The 21,990-nt window shown below is 39.8% G+C and overlaps 1 protein-coding gene across 2 annotated transcripts; it reads left to right on the top strand.

Annotated features, from left to right (window-relative positions):
* Window positions 1-512: 512 nt before the first annotated feature.
* polr3a (polymerase (RNA) III (DNA directed) polypeptide A) lies at window positions 513-20,808 on the top strand. 2 transcript variants are annotated; one of them, XM_034860631.1, is made up of 32 exons: window positions 513-901; window positions 1,193-1,328; window positions 1,514-1,651; window positions 2,152-2,323; window positions 2,439-2,593; window positions 3,052-3,291; window positions 3,682-3,844; window positions 4,139-4,275; window positions 4,349-4,452; window positions 4,541-4,682; window positions 5,291-5,431; window positions 5,577-5,646; window positions 5,943-6,070; window positions 6,146-6,284; window positions 6,848-7,012; window positions 7,260-7,432; window positions 8,814-8,925; window positions 9,279-9,397; window positions 9,705-9,842; window positions 10,500-10,670; window positions 12,886-12,999; window positions 13,731-13,766; window positions 14,672-14,758; window positions 14,857-14,939; window positions 15,276-15,446; window positions 15,682-15,775; window positions 16,956-17,048; window positions 17,801-17,965; window positions 18,114-18,278; window positions 19,824-19,955; window positions 20,066-20,198; window positions 20,290-20,808. In XM_034860631.1, the coding sequence occupies exons 1-32, from the start codon at window positions 858-860 to the stop codon at window positions 20,436-20,438; spliced, it is 4,209 nt and encodes a 1,402-aa protein (XP_034716522.1). In that variant the 5' UTR covers window positions 513-857; the 3' UTR covers window positions 20,439-20,808. The 2 variants fall into 2 exon arrangements, with proteins under 2 accessions (XP_034716522.1, XP_034716523.1); XM_034860632.1 differs by lacking the exon at window positions 13,731-13,766.
* The last annotated feature ends 1,182 nt before the right edge of the window (window positions 20,809-21,990 follow it).

The following is a 21,990-nucleotide window of genomic DNA, read 5'->3' as shown; positions in this document are numbered from 1 at the left end:
TTTGGCCTACTAGAGTGCATTTGTTCCCTGATCCTTACCTCAGGCATAAACATAAACCTCACAATAAACTTTAACTAACTCAAAGTCAAAGATCCAGTTGTATCCTGACATCTGGTCTTAAAAGTATCATACAATGCAAATAGATTGAAGCCACCTGTCCCTCAGCAACACTGAACCACTGTTACTATGGTAACTACACTGTGTTTGAATGTGAGTAGGAATAATGCAAATTGGCAACCGTCAGAATCGTATGCTTGAAGCAGGATAAGGCTGAAAATAAATTCACATTTGATTCACAAATACATGAATAACTCCGCATAACATATTTTAGATTATTTCAAGGATGTTGCGTTATAAATGAAACCCTTTTTGAAAATGTTGCACATTTTAGCCGTTAGGTGTCAGCACTCACTTGAGACTAATAGTGCTCGTGCTCCCGTGGTTTGTCTTACTTGCAGTTGTTGTGCATAGGCTTGTGCTGCATTTAGGTACTTCTTGTAAACTCGAATTAGTCACAAAAACTGGGTTTACCGGCAGATTTAGCATACGCTGGGTTTTACACAAATAAACATAATCAAAAAATAGACGATACCATAAAGCTTAACTTTAAACTACAATGTTTACTTATTTTTATTACCATTTAGGTGTCAAGTCGCTAACATTACTTTACTCATTATCCCTGTAGGCAGCGCTTACTGTAGCTCGCATGCTCATCACATAGCATGTTGCTTGCTGCTAGCATCTACACAACATTGGAAAGCGATGTGACAGCGTGCTGGTTACAAGTGAAGTCTGATTCGGTGGAATGATCAAAAAATAGCAGTCGTGTTCTTATTTGTTTAGGAGAAGCAGCCAAAATGGTGAAGGAGCAATTCAGAGAGACAGATGTGGCCCAGAAAATGTGAGTAACGTGATATTAGCGTTAGACTGATGAACACTACGCTCCTAGCTAACTAGTTAGCATGCCGGTTAGCCAGTGTTAGTTTGCAATGTGGCTATATTGACAAGTTTGTCTCGGCACTGCATACCCCTCGTTTGCTGAAAAATGTGTCACAACATGAATACTTTTTATCTAGTTTGGTCAACCAGTGGTGCTGACAAATCAGTAAGGCAAACATTGGCCTGCTGTCATTTTGAAATATCAACCCTTTGATTTTCTTTATTTACTCATCATTCGTGTTTAACCTTACAGAAGCCACATCTGCTTCGGGATCAAATCTGCTGAACAGATACGTCAGCAGGCCCACATTCAGGTGGTCAGTAAGAATCTGTACAGCCAAGACACCAAACACACTCCACTATCCTATGGAGTGTTGGACCACCGTATGGTATGACATGGACACAAACCTTATTTTACTCTTGTTGGCAGTGATACGTGAAAACACTTGGCAAGGAAACACAATATGTAAACAATATATGCACATACAAAAATGTTGTCAGCCATTTCAGATTTAACTTCTGCAATTCACCCTCATACTACAGGCTTATCCCTCTGTTCTCATGTTTCCTGCAGGGCACCAGTGAGAAAGACAGACCATGTTTGACATGTGGGAAGAATCTGGCAGATTGCTTGGGTCATTACGGCTATTTGGATCTGGAGCTGCCATGTTTTCACGTCGGCTATTTCAAAGCCACAATCGGAATCTTACAGGCAAGTGTACAGTCTAATGAATCATGCTGCAAAATTAGATGGTATATATTGTTTAAATGGTCATTTGAGGACGCACATTGTGTAAAACAATATCGACGATTAGCATAATCCAAAGGGAGAGCAACATTTTGTCAAACGGCTCATGTCCCATACCGTGGAAGAAGAAGCAGATATATTACTAAAGTTGAATTGAACGATACCTGCACCTGGAACGCAGCATGCAGAAATATATTTGTTCCTCTAGGTGTCACCAGAGTATCAAAATTAGAACAGTTAGAATATATCGTTTTTTGACAGGAGTATGTACGTTTATCTCTAAAACAAGTATTTGTTGTTGTATTAGTTTTTGGTATTGTACATTTTTTAAGTTAGTTTTTTATAGTAGTAAACAATCCAGCCATAATGTCACCAATGCTTAATAATTTCAGCATTTGTGTTTGGCAATGTTTTGTTTTGTCTCACCTCTCTCATTGGGTTGTGGTATTTTGTCATGTCTCCAGATGATTTGCAAGACATGCTCCAGCATAATGCTGTCGAAAGAGGACAAACTGCAGTTCATGGATTTAATAAAAAGGCCCAACCTGGCCTATCTCCAGAAACGAGGGTTGAAGAAGAAGATCTCTGATAAATGCCGCAAAAAGACAATCTGTCTAAATTGTTCTGCTTTTAATGGTGAAAAGAGACAATTTAATTTGTGATATTTGCATTTTGACACTGACTTTTTGTGCGATCCACCCTGATGTCGTATTGGAAAAAAGCTGAGTCATATGTCTCTTTTACTCTTCAGGACCAGTGAAAAAGTGTGGCCTGCTTAAGATCATCCATGAGAAGTATAAAACAAACAAGAAGGTGGTGGATGTTTTTGTGTCAGATTTCCTGCAGTCCTTTGATACTGCCATTGAGCACAACAAAGTGGTGGAACCTCTGCTGACCAGAGCACAGGTGAACTTTATATACTTTTTCACACTGCAGTTAGTATCATTTAGTGTTACCATGCTGTGGTATGGCAACTGATGAGCCTGTGTAGGATAAAAAGGTACACCAGAAGTAGGGCAAGGTAACAAGGTTTTTTTAATATTTTGGACTACTGATGAAATAAATGTTACAAGTTGGCTTAGAACAATGGGGCAGATTAATAGTCTTATTCATTTATTGCTCAACAGCATATTTACTCATGTAAATCAGGAAACATTGTGAATTCTAAACACCAAAAGCTGATTCATTGATAAAGTTTGGCATATTTTATTCAATGAAAAAATGGTTTTGTTGAATTTCATAGGTATATTTCCCCAAAAAAGGAATGGAAATAAGTAATGCATAAGTATCATTGCCAAAAATGGCCAAGTGAGTCTTAACCTTATGTGGAAGCCCTGTACAAGCCCTTATCATTTCCTCTCTAGGAAAACCTGAACCCTTTGGTGGTGCTAAACATGTTCAAGAGGATTCCCCAAGAAGACATTCCCCTGCTGCTGATGAACCCTGAGGCGGGGAAACCTGCGGACCTTATTCTCACACGCCTCCTGGTGCCTCCTCTCTGCATAAGACCATCTGTGGTCAGCGACCTAAAGTCAGGTACCAATGAGGACGACCTCACCATGAAGCTCACAGAGATAATCTTCCTGAACGATGTCATCAAAAAGGTTGGTGCTGTATCTTATTACCGACATCGGCTTCTTTTTTAAAAGAGCTATGGCAGACAAATCTTAGTTAATGATATCAGCCTTTAGCAGCCTTTTTCAGATTCTAGCTGCCTCCTGCTACATTAAAGCATACAGCTTCTCAACAATAAAGACAGAGGGAGAAATCTGTGTCTAGTACTGTCCTAAATTATCAAATCCATCCCCTACACCTTCAGTCCTGCCTATTTACAGTTCTTTGATTCTAAATTGACTTGCTCAACAAATTGTAACAAACCAAACATTGCTCAGTGTTGTTGTATGATAATTGCATAGGCCTTGATCTGATCTTGTTTTCAAAAGTCTTCATTTTCATGGTGACGGCCCGGATTAACAAACTCCTTTATAATTTAGCACCGAATGACAGGGGCGAAGACCCAGATGATCATGGAGGACTGGGACTTCCTTCAGCTGCAGTGTGCTCTTTACATCAACAGCGAGCTTTCTGGCATCCCCCTCAACATGGCACCTAAGAAATGGACCAGAGGCTTTGTGCAGAGACTTAAGGGGAAACAAGGTATAGTGTATATTCCAATATCTGGAATATCTGTTTTTTGTATAATATATTCAAATGTTTATTTTTTTATTTTTTTGTCATTTAGACACAGTGTACATAATTAACTCTGTGACATAACTAACTGTGCAGTAAATGTCAATAGCAAGTAAATAAAAGGAGAACCCCCTCCCCATTTTACAGTAATTTTGGCACATAGCAGGTATACAATTTATACTCTGTTTGTTCGACTCAGTGATGAAAACAAAGTACGCCTTTTGAATTACAGGCTAAGATTTATTTACTTTAAAAATTCAGGTCGGTTCAGAGGAAACCTCTCAGGAAAAAGAGTGGACTTCTCTGGCAGAACTGTCATTTCTCCCGACCCAAACCTGAGGATCGATGAGGTGGCTGTCCCCGTGCATGTGGCCAAAATCCTGACGTACCCAGAGAGGGTAAGCCCCACAACACCCAACAACCACTTTCCTGCCAGAAAGTAAGTTATCTAAATTTGATACTTTGTAATAGGTGAACAAAGCTAATCTGGAGCTACTGAGGAAACGGGTCCGCAATGGTCCTGAGGTTCATCCCGGAGCCAACTTTATTCAGAATCGTCACACTCAGATAAAAAGGTGAGGCGGGCTGCTTCATATGCAAATTAAAACCAATGCTTTCCTGATGTGGTTCACCAACTGAAAATGTATCATTTGAATCTGTCAGGTTCTTAAAATATGGAAACCGTGAGAAGATAGCTCAGGAGCTCAGGTTTGGTGATGTGGTGGAGAGGCACTTGATGGACGGAGACATTGTCCTCTTCAATCGACAACCTTCCCTGCACAAACTCAGCATCATGGCCCACATTGTAAGCTCAATTTTGGATTCATATAATTCATTCCTTTACTCCTATAAACACCTGAGGACAAAATTTGAAGCATTACTCATCTAGTAAGTACGCTTGCACGATAAATCGTTATAAAATCGCCATCTCGATTCACCCTGTTCATAATTTAATTTTTAAATTACTTGGATTTAAAAAATAATAATTTTTAAATGAATTTGATTCTCATTTAATTTTATGACCCAACTGCATCACACACACTACTACTTTCTTCTGTGAGTTTTAAACATAGACTGTAAAAAATAGGTTTTAAAGCGCTCCCAAGCGCTGCAATGCTCTCTTCTCTTCATTCATATGTTTCCAGGCTTGTGGTGATGCGTAGTGTGCTATAGGTCCCAAAAAAATATCAATGTTTAGTACTGCCAATTTGTTTTGTTTTGTTATGGTTCATGTGTGCAATCAACATTACACTTTGTGAGAAAAAAATCATGACAGAGAATCTTGAAATTAATTCTAAGCTAAAAAAATCGTGATTCATATTTTGTCCTGAATCGTGCAGGCCTACTAGCAAAGTTTTAGTTTGGTTGCTTCTTTATTTATGACACTGGCTTTTACTGTTCCCAATCTGACAGGCCAGAGTCAAACCTCACAGGACGTTTCGGTTCAACGAGTGTGTGTGCACCCCTTACAATGCCGACTTTGACGGTGATGAAATGAACCTTCATCTTCCTCAGACTGAAGAAGCCAAAGCTGAGGCCCTCGTTCTGATGGGGGTATATTATAACAACATGCGGTCCTTTCAGAAGACACACCTATCTGTGTAGACATTCAGCAATGAAAAGATGTCTCTGGGAACTGTATTGTCCACAGGAAATTGACTGCACTTAGACACAAATTACTATTATTTTTTTTTTTCAGACAAAAGCAAATCTTGTCACTCCAAGAAATGGCGAACCTCTGATTGCTGCTATTCAGGACTTTCTGACAGGTCAGTGAAGTCACGCGTGGCTGATAGTCTCAGGGCAGTGTATCTCTATGATGTGATGTTGCTGGTGCTTTTAGGCGGAGAATTGTTTATCACTGAATTAAGGGAGAACTGGTCAATGATAGTTAAAGAAAATGTTCCTTTATTTTATTTTTTTTGATATGTGAATCATCCTGGTATTGAATAACCAATTTTAACTGATGGGGGAGCATGTCAGCCATATTTAAAAATCAACTCTATTTAATTTCCTTTAATTCCTTTTCCTTTTATTAACTTTATAGCTTATTTCTACCTCTTAGGTGCCTACCTCTTGACGCTGAAGGACACTTTCTTTGACAGATCAAAAACCTGTCAGATAGTGGCATCAATCCTTGTGGGCACAGATGAAAAAATCAGAATCTGTCTCCCCCGCCCGGCTATCATAAAGGTACTGAACTCTAGTGCGATTGTTACATAACTCGGTGTTTGTGGCCTGAACTAATATTTTGTGTTTGTCCATCAGCCCATGGCTCTGTGGACGGGCAAGCAGATCTTCAGCCTTATTCTGAAGCCGAGTAAGGAATGTCCCGTCAAGGCGAACCTGCGGACCAAGGGCAAACAGTACTGTGGCAAGGGAGAGGATCTCTGTCACAACGACTCATGTGAGTTTCTTCAGTAAAAAATGTCCACAGAACACACCAAATGAAAAGTCATGAAGTTTACTATAACCTTTATTCAGTTAGGTAATCTGAAAATATTGATTGATTGAGCGAGACACTAGAAAGACCCAAAGTACAGCAGCAAAAATGTAAAAAAAGAGAAAGTAAAAAATCATAGCAGAATCCTGCTTGTGTCTGTTCATTGTCACATTTGTGTGAAGGAAAAAGATAAGTTATAATGTGTTCCTGTTATAATGGTTCCAGTGGAAGTCGATAAATGATATTATTAGGTTCATGCCTGTCCCTAGGAGACTGTAATAAAAATGCTAATATGTCATTTTCCCCTTGCCTACGAGGGTCAACCTACTTTTCTATTAGCTCAACAATTTAAATCAATGAAAATTGATAATTGTTAATGATTTTTTCCCAAAAGCTGAATGTCTTTCAGCTTTCACAGACCCTCTTCAGCTGCGGTCAATGCTGTGTTTTATTCACCTTTGTGTTGTGTTTCTATTCTGGGCCCAAATGACGTCAATTCTTGTCACATTTTCTTGTCACATGATCAGACGTGGTGATTCACAACAGTGAGCTGATGTGTGGTAGCTTGGACAAGGGCACTTTGGGGTCTGGCTCCAAGAACAACATCTTCTACATCCTGCTAAGAGACTGGGGACAGCTGGAGGCTGCCAACGCTATGTCCCGCCTCGCAAGACTTGCTCCAGTGTATCTCTGTAGGTGGTCACCCGGGTTATCACAACGTTTATCTTACGTTGTTTTTTGGAAATTGAGATATATCAGTCAATCTCTGCAGAAATACACCTCAAAATGATTTTAGCATGAGTTCATCTCTGTTGCAGTTTGATACATATTAGGCCATTTGAATAGTTTGTCAATCACAAAAAGAATTCTGCATACTAGATATTCTATTGAGAAATTGTTTTATATGTATTGTTGATTTTTATGACTCCCAACTTTCAGCCAACCGTGGCTTTTCTATTGGGATTGGTGATGTGACACCTGGCCAGGGTCTGCTGAAGGCCAAGCAGGACTTGCTGGATGACGGTTACAAAAAGTGTGATGAATATATCGAAGCTCTATCCACGGGAAAGCTGCAGCAGCAGCCAGGCTGCACAGCAGAGGAGACTTTGGAGGTACACACACACACACACACACACACACACACACATATATGCTGTATATATATGTGTGTGTGTGTGTCATTTATTGAGCCATGTACACACCAAATCAGTATTAAAATATTTCTTTTAATACTTTTGATTGCAGCTCACAATTTCTTACCGCATGGCACTGACCTGTTTACACTACCAGTGAGTCATCAGTGGACAGACTTCCTGTAGAGGAATAACTGGTTTATGATCAGGAAAGGGACTTAGATATGAACTGAAGTTGGTGAGCTTTCTATTTCCTTTCAACAGAAGCTGCTAAAAGAACAGGCTTGCTGATAATAAAAATGGCCCCAAAACAGAATGTTTTTGACATTACATTGTTCCATAAAAAGAACTGAAGAGATAATTTTTCAACTAAAAAACGTTGCACGCTCAGTGAATTTCTTTCATGATCAAATTTAAGTAATCCCTACCAAAAGTGTTGTGTATGGTATGTTTTCATGTAAAATAAATGTCAGCCGATAGTAGGCCAGCACGATTCGGAGAAAAACATGCTTTTAGCTTAGAATTGATATCACAATTCTCTGCCACAATTTTTGGACCATGACAAAACTAAACAAATTGGCAGTACCAAACATAGATTTTCTTGGGCACCTATAGCACATTACACATCACCACAAGCCTGTGAACATAAAGGCTTCAATGAACGTCTCATAAGTAAACCAGCGTAATAATGTTGAAACATACCCATTGAAATATGTTAAAACAAGCCTATATGTAATCTAGATGTCTAAAAAACATAAAACCCAGTTTTAATACATTCCAAAATGTCTTTTTGACTGCAAGTCATCAAAACCTTTACTAGGCCGATGTTTGAAAAGAAAAATGGAAAACAAAATTCACAAGCCTCTGCTTCATTTTCCTTTTGAATGCATTGCTGCATTGGTATGTTTCTTGGCCATGAAGCGAGAATAACTTCACCGTAATACTGTATGTCTATATATTTCAGATATTTGTTGGGATTTTTTTCTACAAGAAATCAGATTGCTAGTTTACTAATTAGTTACAAATGTGGTACCTTAATTCTCCCATGTCGTAAATAGTTTTAGACTACTGTTTTTGAGAGTTACATCTATTTCCACAGATCTAAATTGCACATCTATAGTGCCGATTTTTATCAATACAAGCACTGATGCTTTCACAAGAGAAAAATATTAGCGTATTGAAGAGACTTTCAGCATGTGTCACTCATTCGGTGTGGATTGAATCATTTGTAGAATCTGTTTGAGAAGGCTCTGAACATGGTTAACAACACCGTTTTCGACTGAGTTTTTTGACATTGGCTAACTTAATGTTTGCATGTCAGCCACCAAGGTTGTTTTATTTTGTGTGTCTTTCTCAATAGGCTCTCATTTTGAGAGAGCTGTCCGTCATCAGAGACCGAGCTGGCAGTGCCTGCCTCAGGGAGCTTGACAAGAGCAACAGCCCTCTGATCATGGCTCTTTGCGGCTCCAAAGGTAAGCTCTCTGAAAGGGAAACTTAACCAATAATGAAATCTTACTTTGGCTCCATATATTTCTAATTTCAAGATTTATTTGTGAATGCTGAGGCAGTTGAGGAAACTGGGAATACCACTGCTGAAGCTCTAACAATTCTTATTTTTAAAACTGATTATCCTACTATTAACCTGTTAAGACCTTGTTACTCTAACAATATCTTCCAAAACACGCTTGTCTGCATCTTAAACAACAAACAAAATCAACTTGCTCTTCTGCTCTAGTGGAATCATTATTAAGCATTATCTTTGCATTTGTTCTTTGTGTTTATTTTTATTAATTTGTGTTTGTGTACCTCCTCTGTACACATACAGGATCTTTCATTAATATCTCTCAGATGATTGCCTGTGTGGGCCAGCAGGCCATAAGTGGCTCTAGAGTACCTGATGGTTTTGAGAACCGCTCCCTACCTCACTTTGAAAAGCACTCAAAAGTAAGATCCAATTTATTAATTTTAATTATTGTGTGTGTTTTTTTTTTTTAATGAATAACCTTTTATTATTGATCTTTCAAAGACACACATCCAGGTCTCACACTAGCCCATCAGTTTTGAAGTTTCCCCAGCCTCTGATTGACTAAATCAAAAAACATCAGTGCATTCAATTACTCAAATTAGTGTCTCAATTTTTCTCCTTTTGTTGATCACATACTGTAATAACATGGTAACCTGTAAAAGAAAAGGCACATTTCACACTAGAACACTCAGGCTTGTTAATGGCTTTACATTGATTTTTCTACAGCTGCCTGCTGCTAAAGGCTTTGTGGCCGACAGCTTCTATTCTGGCCTGACGCCCACAGAGTTTTTCTTTCACACCATGGCTGGCCGGGAGGGTCTGGTGGACACTGCTGTGAAAACGGCAGAGACTGGATATATGCAGGTAATGCCTGATGATTATTCCCCCCCCCAGGTCACTCCTGTTGCCATGCTGATGAATAGTACGCATGAATCACTGTGTGCGCCTGCAGTATCACTTATGGTGTTGATTGTTTTTCCGGTAGACTTTGGTGTGCATTCATGCAGGTTTTTGACTTTATTTATTATAAAATAAGAGCTTTATGGGGATTTACAACTAAATGTTCAGCTGTTTGGCCCGTAACTTTACTGTTTTGGTTACTCTCACCGCTCTTATGCTTTTCCATCTCACTAAAACTTGTCTAAAAACAAAAATGCCAGAAATGCCCAGCACAAATTCCCAAAGCCCAGGAGGAATTCCTTATATTGCTAATTGTCTAACTAACAGTCCAACACCCAAATACGTTCAATTTGAAATGATACAAACAGTAAAAAGCAGCGAATCATTAGATTTTGAATGATTGGCATTTTTGCATGAAAAATGACCTACATGATTTATTGATTATAAAAAATGAAAACTTTTTTTTTTCCTTCAGGTAATCAAAGTATGTCTTCACATATGCAAATTAAATTTATATATAAAAATAATTTTTATCTTATGAGTTAATTAAGTGAAGACAGAGGGGGCTTTTTTTTTTTTTTTTTTTTTGTCACTGATCATTTTCTGCCCGTACTTGGACAGAGACGTTTGGTGAAGTCCCTGGAGGATTTGTGCTCACAATACGACCTGACAGTACGCAGCTCCACTGGCGATGTTATCCAATTTATTTATGGCGGTGATGGTCTGGATCCAGCTGCCATGGAGGGAAAGGATGAGCCGCTGGAGTTTAAGAGAGTCCTAGACAACATGCGGGTGAGCGGACAGTTTTTGCACCGGCATGACGTTTTCTTTCTTTCGGCCTTCTTTTTTTAGTTTTCTTGCTCTTGAACACATTCACACAGGGCGCCTTGGTAGCTCACTTGGTAAAGCAGGTGCCCATATATAGAGGTCGATGTAGCGGCCGCAGGTTTGAGTCTGACCTGCGGCCCTTTTCTCTCTCTCCCTCCCTTTCACGTCTTCATCTGTCCTGTATAAATGAAGGCCTAAAAAAGCCCCAAAAATAATCTTTAAAACACATCCACATAGATGCATTCCTGCCTCCTTGCACACCTATACACCAACACATGTACAAACATACAGAATAGTTTGTGCAGTCACATATGACTCTAATGATAGTCTTTCATTTTTGTTTTGTTTGGTCTCACATATCTGTATCTCAACTTTGATAAACAACGAATGTGCACTACACACTACTCCGAGTTTTGTATGCTAAAGTTCAGTCTGTTGTTTTTCACAAAAAAATCTTTTTTATGCAGGCTTAGTGTTATTCCGGAAATCATTTGGTCAGCTGAAAGCACAAATGAACAGGGAAAAATGGTTATTGTGTTGCTGGGTCTGTGGCATGATATGTGTTTCAAGAACCAACATATATATTGTCATTTACTATATCTCGGGCTGACCTTAATGCTTCAAAACTATGCCGTTGCCATGGTAATGAACGTCCAAATCGGTGCACCAACTATGCCTTAATCTGATTTTTTTTATTACTCTCAAATAGTGTCTTCACTGTTGCCCGGGCAAATTCACGATACAAAACAGACACAGGAAAGGCCAAAGGACGGATGTGTTATCAGCCCTGTTCAACATTCATTAAGAAAGCTAAGCTTCTGTCTCAAAGCATTGGTTCAGTGAAGTCTTTTATTAAATGTTGGTTCTCTGGGAGAACTAACACCAGTGTGAATATTCTCCAACTGCGATAAGCCTACTGCCAGTCATAGAGGCAGTTCATTAGTATGTGAAAACACACAGGTGCTTAAATTACAGCAAATTGTTGTTGTTTTTTTATTGAAAAACCTTTCTGTGTTTACAACCCCTGGCGTGAATACAATTGCATGATGTTTACATTTTTTTGTTGTTGCTGGAAATAATCAAGTTGGACGATTAATTTGGTCGGTAGTTTAGAATTGATTTACCTGTCAACAGCAGATTAACCTCCAGAGGGGTGAACCACCAAACTAGTTTGACAGAGGCAGGGTTTCTTTGCCTTAGCTGGCTCGACAAAGCCTGACCATCTAATCAGAGATAACTGGTACCATGACGGTGGTTCTCAACGTGCTCTGTTAACCCAGGCTATCTATTTCCGTCTCTCTGCACGTTCACATAAAGGGGCGACTACCACACAAAATGCAGCCTGCCTCCACCTGTAAAAAAGAAAAAAAAAAAAAAACGCTCACAGATTAAATATTGACTGCAGAGTGACACTATTTCCAATGGAGTTGAAAAGTGAACAAGACAACCTTATGTTTTTGAGTTGAAGAATTATTTTCTTTCTTTCTTTCTTTTATAAGTGTAACCAAGAACAGACAGTTGGACGATCGGAGGAGCATTTGGCGTTAATTTGTGTCAATTTGATTTGTTGAGTCAGAGGGCGGTCAGTCAGACTCAATGACCAATCTGATTGTTATCAATACTAGTTATCGACTAGCGAATCAGTGCACCTATGTTAAAACACCTAATGGAAATAACGGGAGGGACGAACGCCGCTCAAAATCTGATGAAGATTTTTCAAACAGACCTTTGTCAATCAAATAAACACAAATTCTGCAACTGAATGGCCTATTTCTTGCTTAAAATGTTTTCAGAAACATGTTTTGGTGAACTATTTTCATAAAATATGAGATTGTATTCTGAACAAGTTGCCATTTTGGTCGGCTTTAAAATTCGGGAGAAGCCAGACCCACGTGACACGTTTGTCATTCACGGTTTTAATTTTTTTAGCAACAATACAGATTACCTGCTGTCATGGAGATGTCTTGCGCACTCGCAGATTGTACGCTCAAGTCGGCGTCGCTTCGCTGTGTTCCCGAGGCACTTTTTCACCGAGCTGCCGAATGATCGGTCCGACTGCCTTCACTGCCGAAGGTCGGCCGTCTGGTTGGTGTGTCACAGCCATAACTGTTAGCAAGGGAGCTATCAGGAACTGTGAAGTGCTTCCACTGATCTCCTTCTGATTTCTCTCCCCCCCCAGGCGGTCTTTGTGTCTCCAGATGAGCCGGCACTCAGTCAAAACGAGCTGGTCCTCACTGCTGATGTCATCATGAAGAGAGCTGACTTCTTGTGCTGCAGAGAGACCTTCTTGGAGGTAACCTCATCACAGTGCAGTGCCTTTTATAGTTTCTTCTTTATTTAATATATTTGTTTTTGTTAATATTACTTTTATTACTTTGATATTAGTTTGACAGTGCTTTGAACTTTGTTATGTTTATGTTCAGATTTATGTTCACTTTTGCAGGGTTTGAGATTAATTACACCCATTAACGTATGATTCCATATGTTTTTAAAAGGAATGTTGTTTCCCTCTCTCTTGTTGATTACACAATTTATTGTCCATGTCATGCAGAAGTACTTCACCCTGCTGCTTAAAACAACACTCATAGTAAATAAAACTCGCTGATTGGATATGGAAACACAAGAAATAAACACTCACATTCCCGCCTGTATTTTAGAATAAATAGGTTTTTTTTGTGCAAGGGTAGGAAACTTTGAAAACGAAAGTGCTGCGGCTCTCAACACATGTTTTATTCAAGTTTATGTGTGGGTGTGTGCATTACTTTTTAGTTTACTTGAAGGTGCAGTAACAGTCTGGTAAATGGTGCAGAGAGACCACACACATAATATACACGTGTTTTTGACAACATGCTATAATGTAGAATAGCATGGAAATGACATATGAAAGGTTATTAGACTTTCTGTAGAAAAAAGGATGAAGTTATTAGATTTAAATAATTAATGACATTAAGTCAAAGCCAGTTACATGCAGTTAAGTGGTGTGCTGGCAGTAATTGATGTGAACCTTTCCCCCCTTTTGTGAAGGAGTTAACTGACACAGGCTCAGGGACGTACCTGGAGGTATAGTGACCGAGCATGCTGAGTTGTGGTTTAACTGAATCGAGAATGGTGTGTCAGCGAGAGCTGCTTGGAACAGATTGCTCATTTATTTAATAACCCAAATGACGCTCTTTTGAAAAGCCCTCCTCATTGTGCATTGCTTAGATTCATGTGGTCACTGACATTTGACTGCTGTTTTCAAAGCACTGCTGATTGGTTTTAACGAGATTGTGAAAGAGAATGTGATTCACGAGGAGGTTGCATTATTCACGCCTTTACTGTACTATCTAACAACTGCGTGACAGTGTATCCTGTGTCAGCTAATGGCGTTTTTCCATCACATGGTACCTGCTCAGCTTGACTCGGCCGCGGTGCCCCTCCTCCTTTTTCCATTGCAGATTAGTACCGCCTCATGCGTGAGGTGAGCGTGGCTGGTTGTCGTAGCAGGAAACTGCCATGACCTAACGCGACGCACACACTGAACGTGGAAGGTGTGTTGCCACAGCCAAAAGACAAATTTAGTTTCAAAAGAAGCTGGAGGCATAAAAAAAACCAACCGCTGGCTAAACTACTTAAACTCGGTGGGTTTATTCAAGACATCCCGGTCTGTTACTAGCAATGACGACGCAGTGACTGGTGACTATTCTCTCCGACCAATCAGGAGTCTGCAGGTTTTAACGTCACTTTTTGGTATTGCCTCAGCTTGCATGGATCCTCTACTGTGGTGGTACTAAAAAAAAGTACCAGGGATTTTTTTTTTTGTAATGGAAAACCAAAAAAGTAGAGTAGAGATGAACAGGTACCATGCAGTGGAAAAAAACGCCAATACATGTGTGGTCACAGACTTGATTATCTGTTCTGATGAGTGTGAATGAGCCTTTTGACTTGACCTTTGAAACAGTTGTATTCACTTCCCTCAACTGTAGGAGATAAAGAACTTTATTAAGAGCATCTCAGAAAGGATCAAGAAGACCAGAGACAAGTACGGCATCAACGACAATGGCACCAGCGAGGTAGGCTCCACCCGCTGTTGATTGATGTGCTGGATGCAACGAAATCTCCGCTATATCTGGAACTTAGTTGCTTCTCTCACTCTATTTTTCTATTGCAGCCAAAAGTTCTTTATCAGCTGGACCGCATAACCCCCACCCAGCTGGAGAAGTTCCTTGAAACCTGCAGAGACAAGTATATGAGGTACAAGTCTTCTAAGTGCATGAACGGGCTCATTGTTTTTGTTTGTTACCCATTATCCACAAAACCCTTTAAAAAGGTATAGATACATTTTATATTCCCACCAAAACCAATCTGTTAAACTGTTTCGGTATATTAAAGATGTTTTTTTTTAGTTGCATATGTTGCTACTTTGTTTTTATCAAGTGATTGGCTTGTTATTTTATCACACTGTCATGCACACTCATGTACGTCACCTGAGGGCCATTGAGCTAATTATGAAGATGATGTTTGTACACTAACTGCCACTATTAGTTGATTCCGCTGAGAAGCTCTGTTATCATGTGTTCACTCGCAAAGAGCTCAGATGGAGCCAGGCTCAGCAGTAGGAGCCCTGTGTGCCCAGAGCATCGGAGAGCCCGGTACTCAGATGACCCTGAAAACCTTCCACTTTGCTGGTGTAGCGTCCATGAACATCACTCTGGGAGTGCCTCGCATCAAAGAGATCATCAATGCCTCAAAGAACATCAGGTGTGATGAATAAATATAGAGATGTTTTCTCTGTGTTACCTGTGTCATGTGAGCTGGGGGGGGGGGAACAATGGAAGCAATTACAAAATGTTCTCTTTTTGACCTAAGCCACACAGTTTAAACACCAAATTAGGGGATTTAACAGAATGAACACTGCCGGACCACAGAAATAGTCTCAGAATGAGCCTTAATTTCTTTTCAAGAATCCATTGAAATGCCTCTCCTCTCTTTCCAGCACCCCTATAATCACTGCCCATTTGGACATGGAAGACGACGCTGACTTTGCCCGGCTGGTAAAGGGAAGGATCGAGAAAACTCTTCTAGGAGAGGTATTCCAATCTGCAGCATATTTCTGCCCCTTTTTTATGAATAAACCACTGAGTTCAGACCAAAAGATTTGCAACAAGACACGAGACAAAACCATTTTAGAATCTCTCAGGGAAAAGTTGCAGCAGTCTGAACGGGCCCGTCTCAGCTGTTCAGGACGCATAGGCTGGTTTTTAAACGAAAGAGACGTCTTCTGTTTCAACTGTCAATAGAGATGTTGGCTGGTAAAGTCAGCTATAAACTATAGAAATAAAATTATCCATAGTCCATTTTAGTTTTACGTCAGAAACAGCTGGTCGAAATGGCAGAGTTTTGGACGGATCCTTAATAGCCATGTTTCCATTTAATTGTCAAGTGATTTTTTTAAATGTTGCAAAACAGAAAATGTGAATTAGAAGGGTTTCGATCAGCTGGACTACAAACCAGACTACGCAAAGTGTAGTTTCATCACAAGGTGACGTTAGGTATGGCTGGAGATTGCAAACCGGCTTGCTTAATCAAAGAGTTAAGAAGCTCCATTCTTTGGCTAAATGGAGAGACATAGCATTGTACAAGTTGGCCCCCTGTGCAGAAGACAAGGTTGTGGCAGAAGACATTTGGTGTCAGCAAGACAATCGTTGCCTGAGGCATAGCGCACCGCAACTCCACTACGCACCTTGTGCCACAAGTGAACGGCGCACTGGATGGGACCCATATCCTGATCCACCCGCCCCCCCCATCCAACTATAGTTATGTGATTTACATGTTCACTCTGTCACAACTTATTTGGCAAAGCTGTTTCTATCTCTCACTTTACGCATTAACTCTTTTTTGAAAATGGCAAAAAACACCTCAAACAAGCATAAAAACATTTTTTTTCAAAGTTTTTTTCAAAGTTTTCCAAGTCCATCAACATTTTCTAATGCGTTACTTGATGGAAACATGACTAATGACCTCCCGAAAGCACTGTAGCGTTATATGGTCAAGCGACCTAAAGAATCAATGAAGAGCGGGAGCGCCCAGCGGCGTTAGAACAAATCAGAGAAATAAAATGTGTTTTTCCCCAATTTTTCACTAGAAATGCATAATTAAATTAAATCCATGGAAATGACTGAAGGACAATAGGTTCTGAAAAGTCTTTGTGTGACAGTTGAAGTGCTGTATTAAAGCCGAGGTCTCTTGTTCTGTCTCTGTCCTATACAGATTTCTGAGTACATAGAAGAGGTTTTTCTACCAGACGACTGTTTCATCCTGGTGAAATTGTCATTGGAGAGAATAAGGTTGCTGCGTCTGGAGGTACCACACACACATTTGTTATTTTTAGTGACAAAATATTTCTGTATATCCCCTTTCACACATAGACATTGATTAAAGATGAATTAGTTTGTTACAACTTGGGTCTTACATTTGTAGTTTTCATCATTTCATTGTCATAATAACATGGTGTAATTTCTGAGATATAGGAACATAGATCTCTGGGGGGGGGTTGGGGACGACACACATTTAAGTAGTAATTATTTAACTCTTGTTGCTATGGTTACAAAAGAATCCATTGGGTACTTTCCATAACATTTTCTCAATACAAATCAAACCAGCTATTAGACAAACTGAAACAAAACCATGCCAATCTCTAGGTATGGTGACGGGTATGGAGAGAGAAGTTTATCAGGATGCAGGAGTATTCTGGATCAATATTATAACTAGCCTTTAAAATAAAAAAATCTGCCTGCCTCTATGGGAATTTAACAAAGGGATGTGTATACTTAAGCCCCTTGTATTTTAAGGAAGATCTATTATATATTAACAATACTTTATTCATTCACAAAGAAAATTGGCATCCTTAAGGGTTGGATTTTTCCAAATAGTTTTTAATTAAGGCATTAAGATCAACTTCCAAAAGATGATTTATTTATTTATTTTTTGTTCCTCTTTTTAGTCAACTACAGCATGGGTTCCTAAACTTATGAGAAGCAATATCTATCGGTGATTTTGTGTAGAGAATAAAAAAGGTAGCTTTGCCTCTGAGCTGTTTTTTTTGTGACTTATAGGTAAATGCAGAAACGGTGCGTTACTCCATTTGCATGTCTAAACTACGCGTGAAACCAGGGGACATCGCTGTGCACGGCGAGGCGGTGGTGTGTGTGTCTCCACGAGAAAACAACAAAAGCTCCATGTACTATGTGCTGCAGTCATTAAAAGAAGAACTTCCTAAGGTGAAAATCTGGTTGTTTATTTGATAATTAGAGTAAACTGTTTGTTTGCAAAGTACTGATCGGTAACACTCGTAAGATGGAAGAGTATGAATGTGTTGTGCTGGTTGTTGTTGTTTTTTTAAACTGTTCTCTTGTCTCACTTGGAAAGGTGGTTGTTCAAGGCATACCTGAAGTCTCCCGAGCTGTCATTCACATTGACGAACAGAGCAGCAAGACCATGTACAAACTCCTGGTGGAGGGGGACAACCTGAGATCTGTCATGGCAACGCACGGAGTGAATGGAAGCAGGACAACGTCAAACAACACCTATGAGGTATCTGTGAAGGGAGATTAAACGCCAGAGATTCAGTCTATACAGTGCCTTACTTTTTATTTTGTTACACCACAATGGACATTTTAAAATACATGCACTCAGAATCAGAATTGGCTTTATTTGCCACTTATGAGGACACATACGAGGAATTATGCTTTGGATTGTACTGCTCACAATGCGCTTACTCATACACAACACAACAAAACAAACAATATATACACTATAAACAGAAACACTATAGACAGGTTGAGACAATGGTGCAATGAAGAGTGCAAAGTATACAGGAATAAATGATAAATATAATTACTATGGAGCATAATGCAAAGGATTCTGGAATAAATGTTATTATAGAAGTATTATATTACAATATGAACAGAATGAACAGCTCTGAAATAGAGAATGATGAATAAATAGTACGTGGACCAGTAAACAGACTGATTAAAGACAGTGTTGCTGGGTTATGGTCACAGGAATTGAACCTGACACTGTTCATCAGAAGTCAGCTGTTCAGCAGAGTGATGTTGGTTTTGAGCGTGTTAAGCTCAAGGTTGTTCTGACCGCACCAGAGAGCCAGCTGATCAACCTCCTGTCTGTAGGCTGACTCATCACCGTACCGGAGGCCGATGACCGTCAGTGTCACCGGACTTTAGGAGTTTATCAGATGGGTCTCATGAGGTGCAGTTATTGGTGTAGAGGGAGAAGAGCAGTGGGGAGAGCACACCCTTGGGGGGCGCAAGTGCTAATAGTCCGTGTGCTAAATGTGATGTTCCTCAGCCTCACCTTCTGACTCCTGTTAGTCAGGACGTTTGTGATCCACTGACAGGTGGAGGCCGGCACAGTGAGCTGGGCGAGTTTGGTGTTGAGAATATCAGGGATGATGGTGTTGCAAATGCCATGCAAATGGCCCTGGAGAGTTGAGGTGTTGCAGGAAATAATGCAGTCCCAAGTTGACTGCATCATCCACAGACCTGTTAGCCCTGTAGGCAAACTGCAGGGGGTCCAGCAAGGGGACTGTGATGTCCTTCAGGTGGGCCTACACCAGTCTTTCAAAGGACTTCATGACTACAGATGTCAGGGTGACAGGATTGTCATTCAGTCCAGAGATGGAGTTTTTTTTGGGGGGACTGGGATGATTGTGGAGTATTTGAAGCAGGAGGGATTTTCTGAAGTGTGGGTTGGTGAGTTGGTGTGGGGCAGAGTGTGACTGTGCGCTTTTCGAATCTACAGTGAAAGTCATTCAGCTCGTCAGCCAGTCCTTCAGAACCAGCAGTGTTTGGGGATGGTCTCCTGTAGTTTGAGAGTGTCTCCAGGCCTCTCCACACTGACCGAGGGGCGCTGTTTGTGAACAGTGTGTTATAAACAATGATTTGGATTGTACTGGGTGGGAAGCTTGTTCTTGGTATGCATGAGAAAAAAAGATACATTTTAAAATGCTTACATCTCTACTACTAAAAAATTCAATCTTACCATTCCGAAGCTGAGGATTTGATTCATACATTGACTGCAGGGGACTCGTTTAAAAGCTTCTGTGTTGTTTCTTTTTAGGTTGAGAAGACTTTGGGTATTGAGGCAGCTAGATCCACCATCATCAATGAGATCCAGTACACCATGGTGAACCATGGAATGAGCATTGACCGGCGTCATGTCATGCTTCTAGCAGATCTCATGTCCTACAAGGTAGGACCAGTTGAAATCTTGGGAGAGCGCAATATATATACATACACTGTGTATATATAATTTGTGTGTAGTTAGAAGTTATTTCATTTGCGTGTGTTCTGTCCATAAAGGGGGAGATACTGGGAATCACCAGGTTTGGTTTAGCCAAAATGAAGGAGAGTGTCCTCATGCTGGCCTCCTTTGAGAAAACAGCGGATCATCTCTTTGATGCTGCCTACTTCGGACAAAAGGACTCAGTCTGTGGTAAACTGACGCTTATATATATATACTCCATGGTGAAATTGAACGTCACTCTTTGTCCAAATTCTTAACGTGTCATGTGCTTCTGTTTCAGGTGTGTCTGAGTGCATCATAATGGGGATACCTATGAATATTGGAACAGGACTGTTTAAACTCCTACACAAGGCTGACAGGCAGCCCTCTCCGGTCAAAAGGCCTCTCCTCTTTGACAGTGCAGACTTCCATATACCTCTAATCACATAGCAGCGAGGAAAGGAGCAGCAGTTGTCTTTTTTCCCCCCTCCGAGCTTCTTGAGATTATCTTCAGCAAATACAGAAGTGCCTGCCAAAGTTCAAGATGATTTCCATTTCTGGGGAGCTAATTGAAAATGGGATATTTTCGTTTTTTTTGGGAGGTGCAACTTTGTTGTTGATGCCACAGACTGTGAGGACGCTGCGTTTTACTTTACAGTTTGTTAGCATGTAAGATATGGTGGAGTTTATTATTATTTCAGTTCAGTTTGGATAAACTGTGAGGAGAATACAGAAAAGTTGATGCTTTTGTTGATGCTTTTTTACAATCAGGTGACAATAATCACATGAAATGATAAAAAAATAAAATTGTTTTACAATGAGAAAGTAGTGTTTATACTTTTTTTAATTTTTTTTTATTAAGCCTATAGAGGAAACAAATTGATAAGCAAAATAAAGAAAAACAGTCATCAATTAATAAATATCTAAACATTTAGAACATTTCAGCAGCCACGGGCTAACATCAGTGACGGTAATAGCCGTAATGAGCAACATTTTGTCAGAAATGCTTCATTTCATAATTCTGTTTCCATTGGTGGCTGTAGTGAATATTATTATTCCAACATTAAACTATGGTTTATATTGAGGTACATTATGTTACAATTCTTTAGGTAATGAAACGTACCAATTCATTTTTTTTTTTTTTTTTTTAGATATCAGGGAGAGGGGATGCAGTTTTCTTTCTAGGTCACAAAGAAAATGTGAATAACCCTAGGCTTTATTAAAAGTTAAAAACAAGGTTCAGGGCCCCTTCTCCACTCAAATCATTTTCATACAGTCCCTAAATTAAAAGATCCCATTTAAATTGATGCTGACAATAAAATAAACATTATAATAATAAATATTATAATAAGGCTGTGGAGATTAATTTATGCATCCAGGTAGTTGTAGATTCAACAAAGCTTTATTGTAAAAAAAAAAAAGTTTCAGTGTTCATCCAACCACCTTCATCAGTTGTTTAGTGTCCACAGGAAGTAACTCTGGTCTTAATACACAAGGCAGTCACATGAACTTATGGCATGAAGTCACATGACTGCTAAGACATAGTCCATTTGTGTTGGCAGACAAAATGGTGTCCCAGCCTCTTTAGTTGATGCCCCTCCCCCTTCTTAAGAGGTGGAGCAGGATGGTGTATCTGTAAGGGCCGTGACACACCAACCCGATAATCATCTGTCAACAGTCTTGAGAGGTCAGTGACTCAAGTCTGTTTGGTGTGTTCCGTGCCGTTGGCCTTCATTTTGGCCGGCCTGACATGCACGGTCGGAAGGCGGGAACTGTCGGCAGTCGGACTCAAATGACCAATCTGATTGGTAGAGTGCCAACCTGGAAATGACGAGCGGGATGAGCATGATTAGAGTCTCTCTCTCTCGAAAATCTTTTAAACTGCCCGTTGTCAATCTGAAATAAAGACCGATTTAGCAACTACATGGCCTTATTCTCACTTAAAATGTTTTCAGAAACACGTTTCAGTGAACTATTTCAGTAAAATATGAGTATTCTTACA

This window comes from Etheostoma cragini, chromosome 21 (genome assembly GCF_013103735.1).
Source record: "Etheostoma cragini isolate CJK2018 chromosome 21, CSU_Ecrag_1.0, whole genome shotgun sequence".
Lineage (NCBI taxonomy): Eukaryota > Metazoa > Chordata > Actinopteri > Perciformes > Percidae > Etheostoma > Etheostoma cragini.
The sequence above is the reverse complement of the archived record's forward strand: the minus strand, read 5'-3'. Positions and strand labels throughout refer to the sequence as shown.

Bases quoted from the DNA above. Each gene is read 5' to 3' on its own strand.
- polr3a (XM_034860631.1), top strand. From the start codon at position 858: ATGGTGAAGGAGCAATTCAGAGAGACAGATGTGGCCCAGAAAAT. The intron at 4,276-4,348 runs GTAAGCCCCACA...ACTTTGTAATAG, and splicing joins TCCTGACGTACCCAGAGAGG to GTGAACAAAGCTAATCTGGA. The intron at 9,398-9,704 runs GTAAGATCCAAT...ATTTTTCTACAG, and splicing joins ACTTTGAAAAGCACTCAAAA to CTGCCTGCTGCTAAAGGCTT.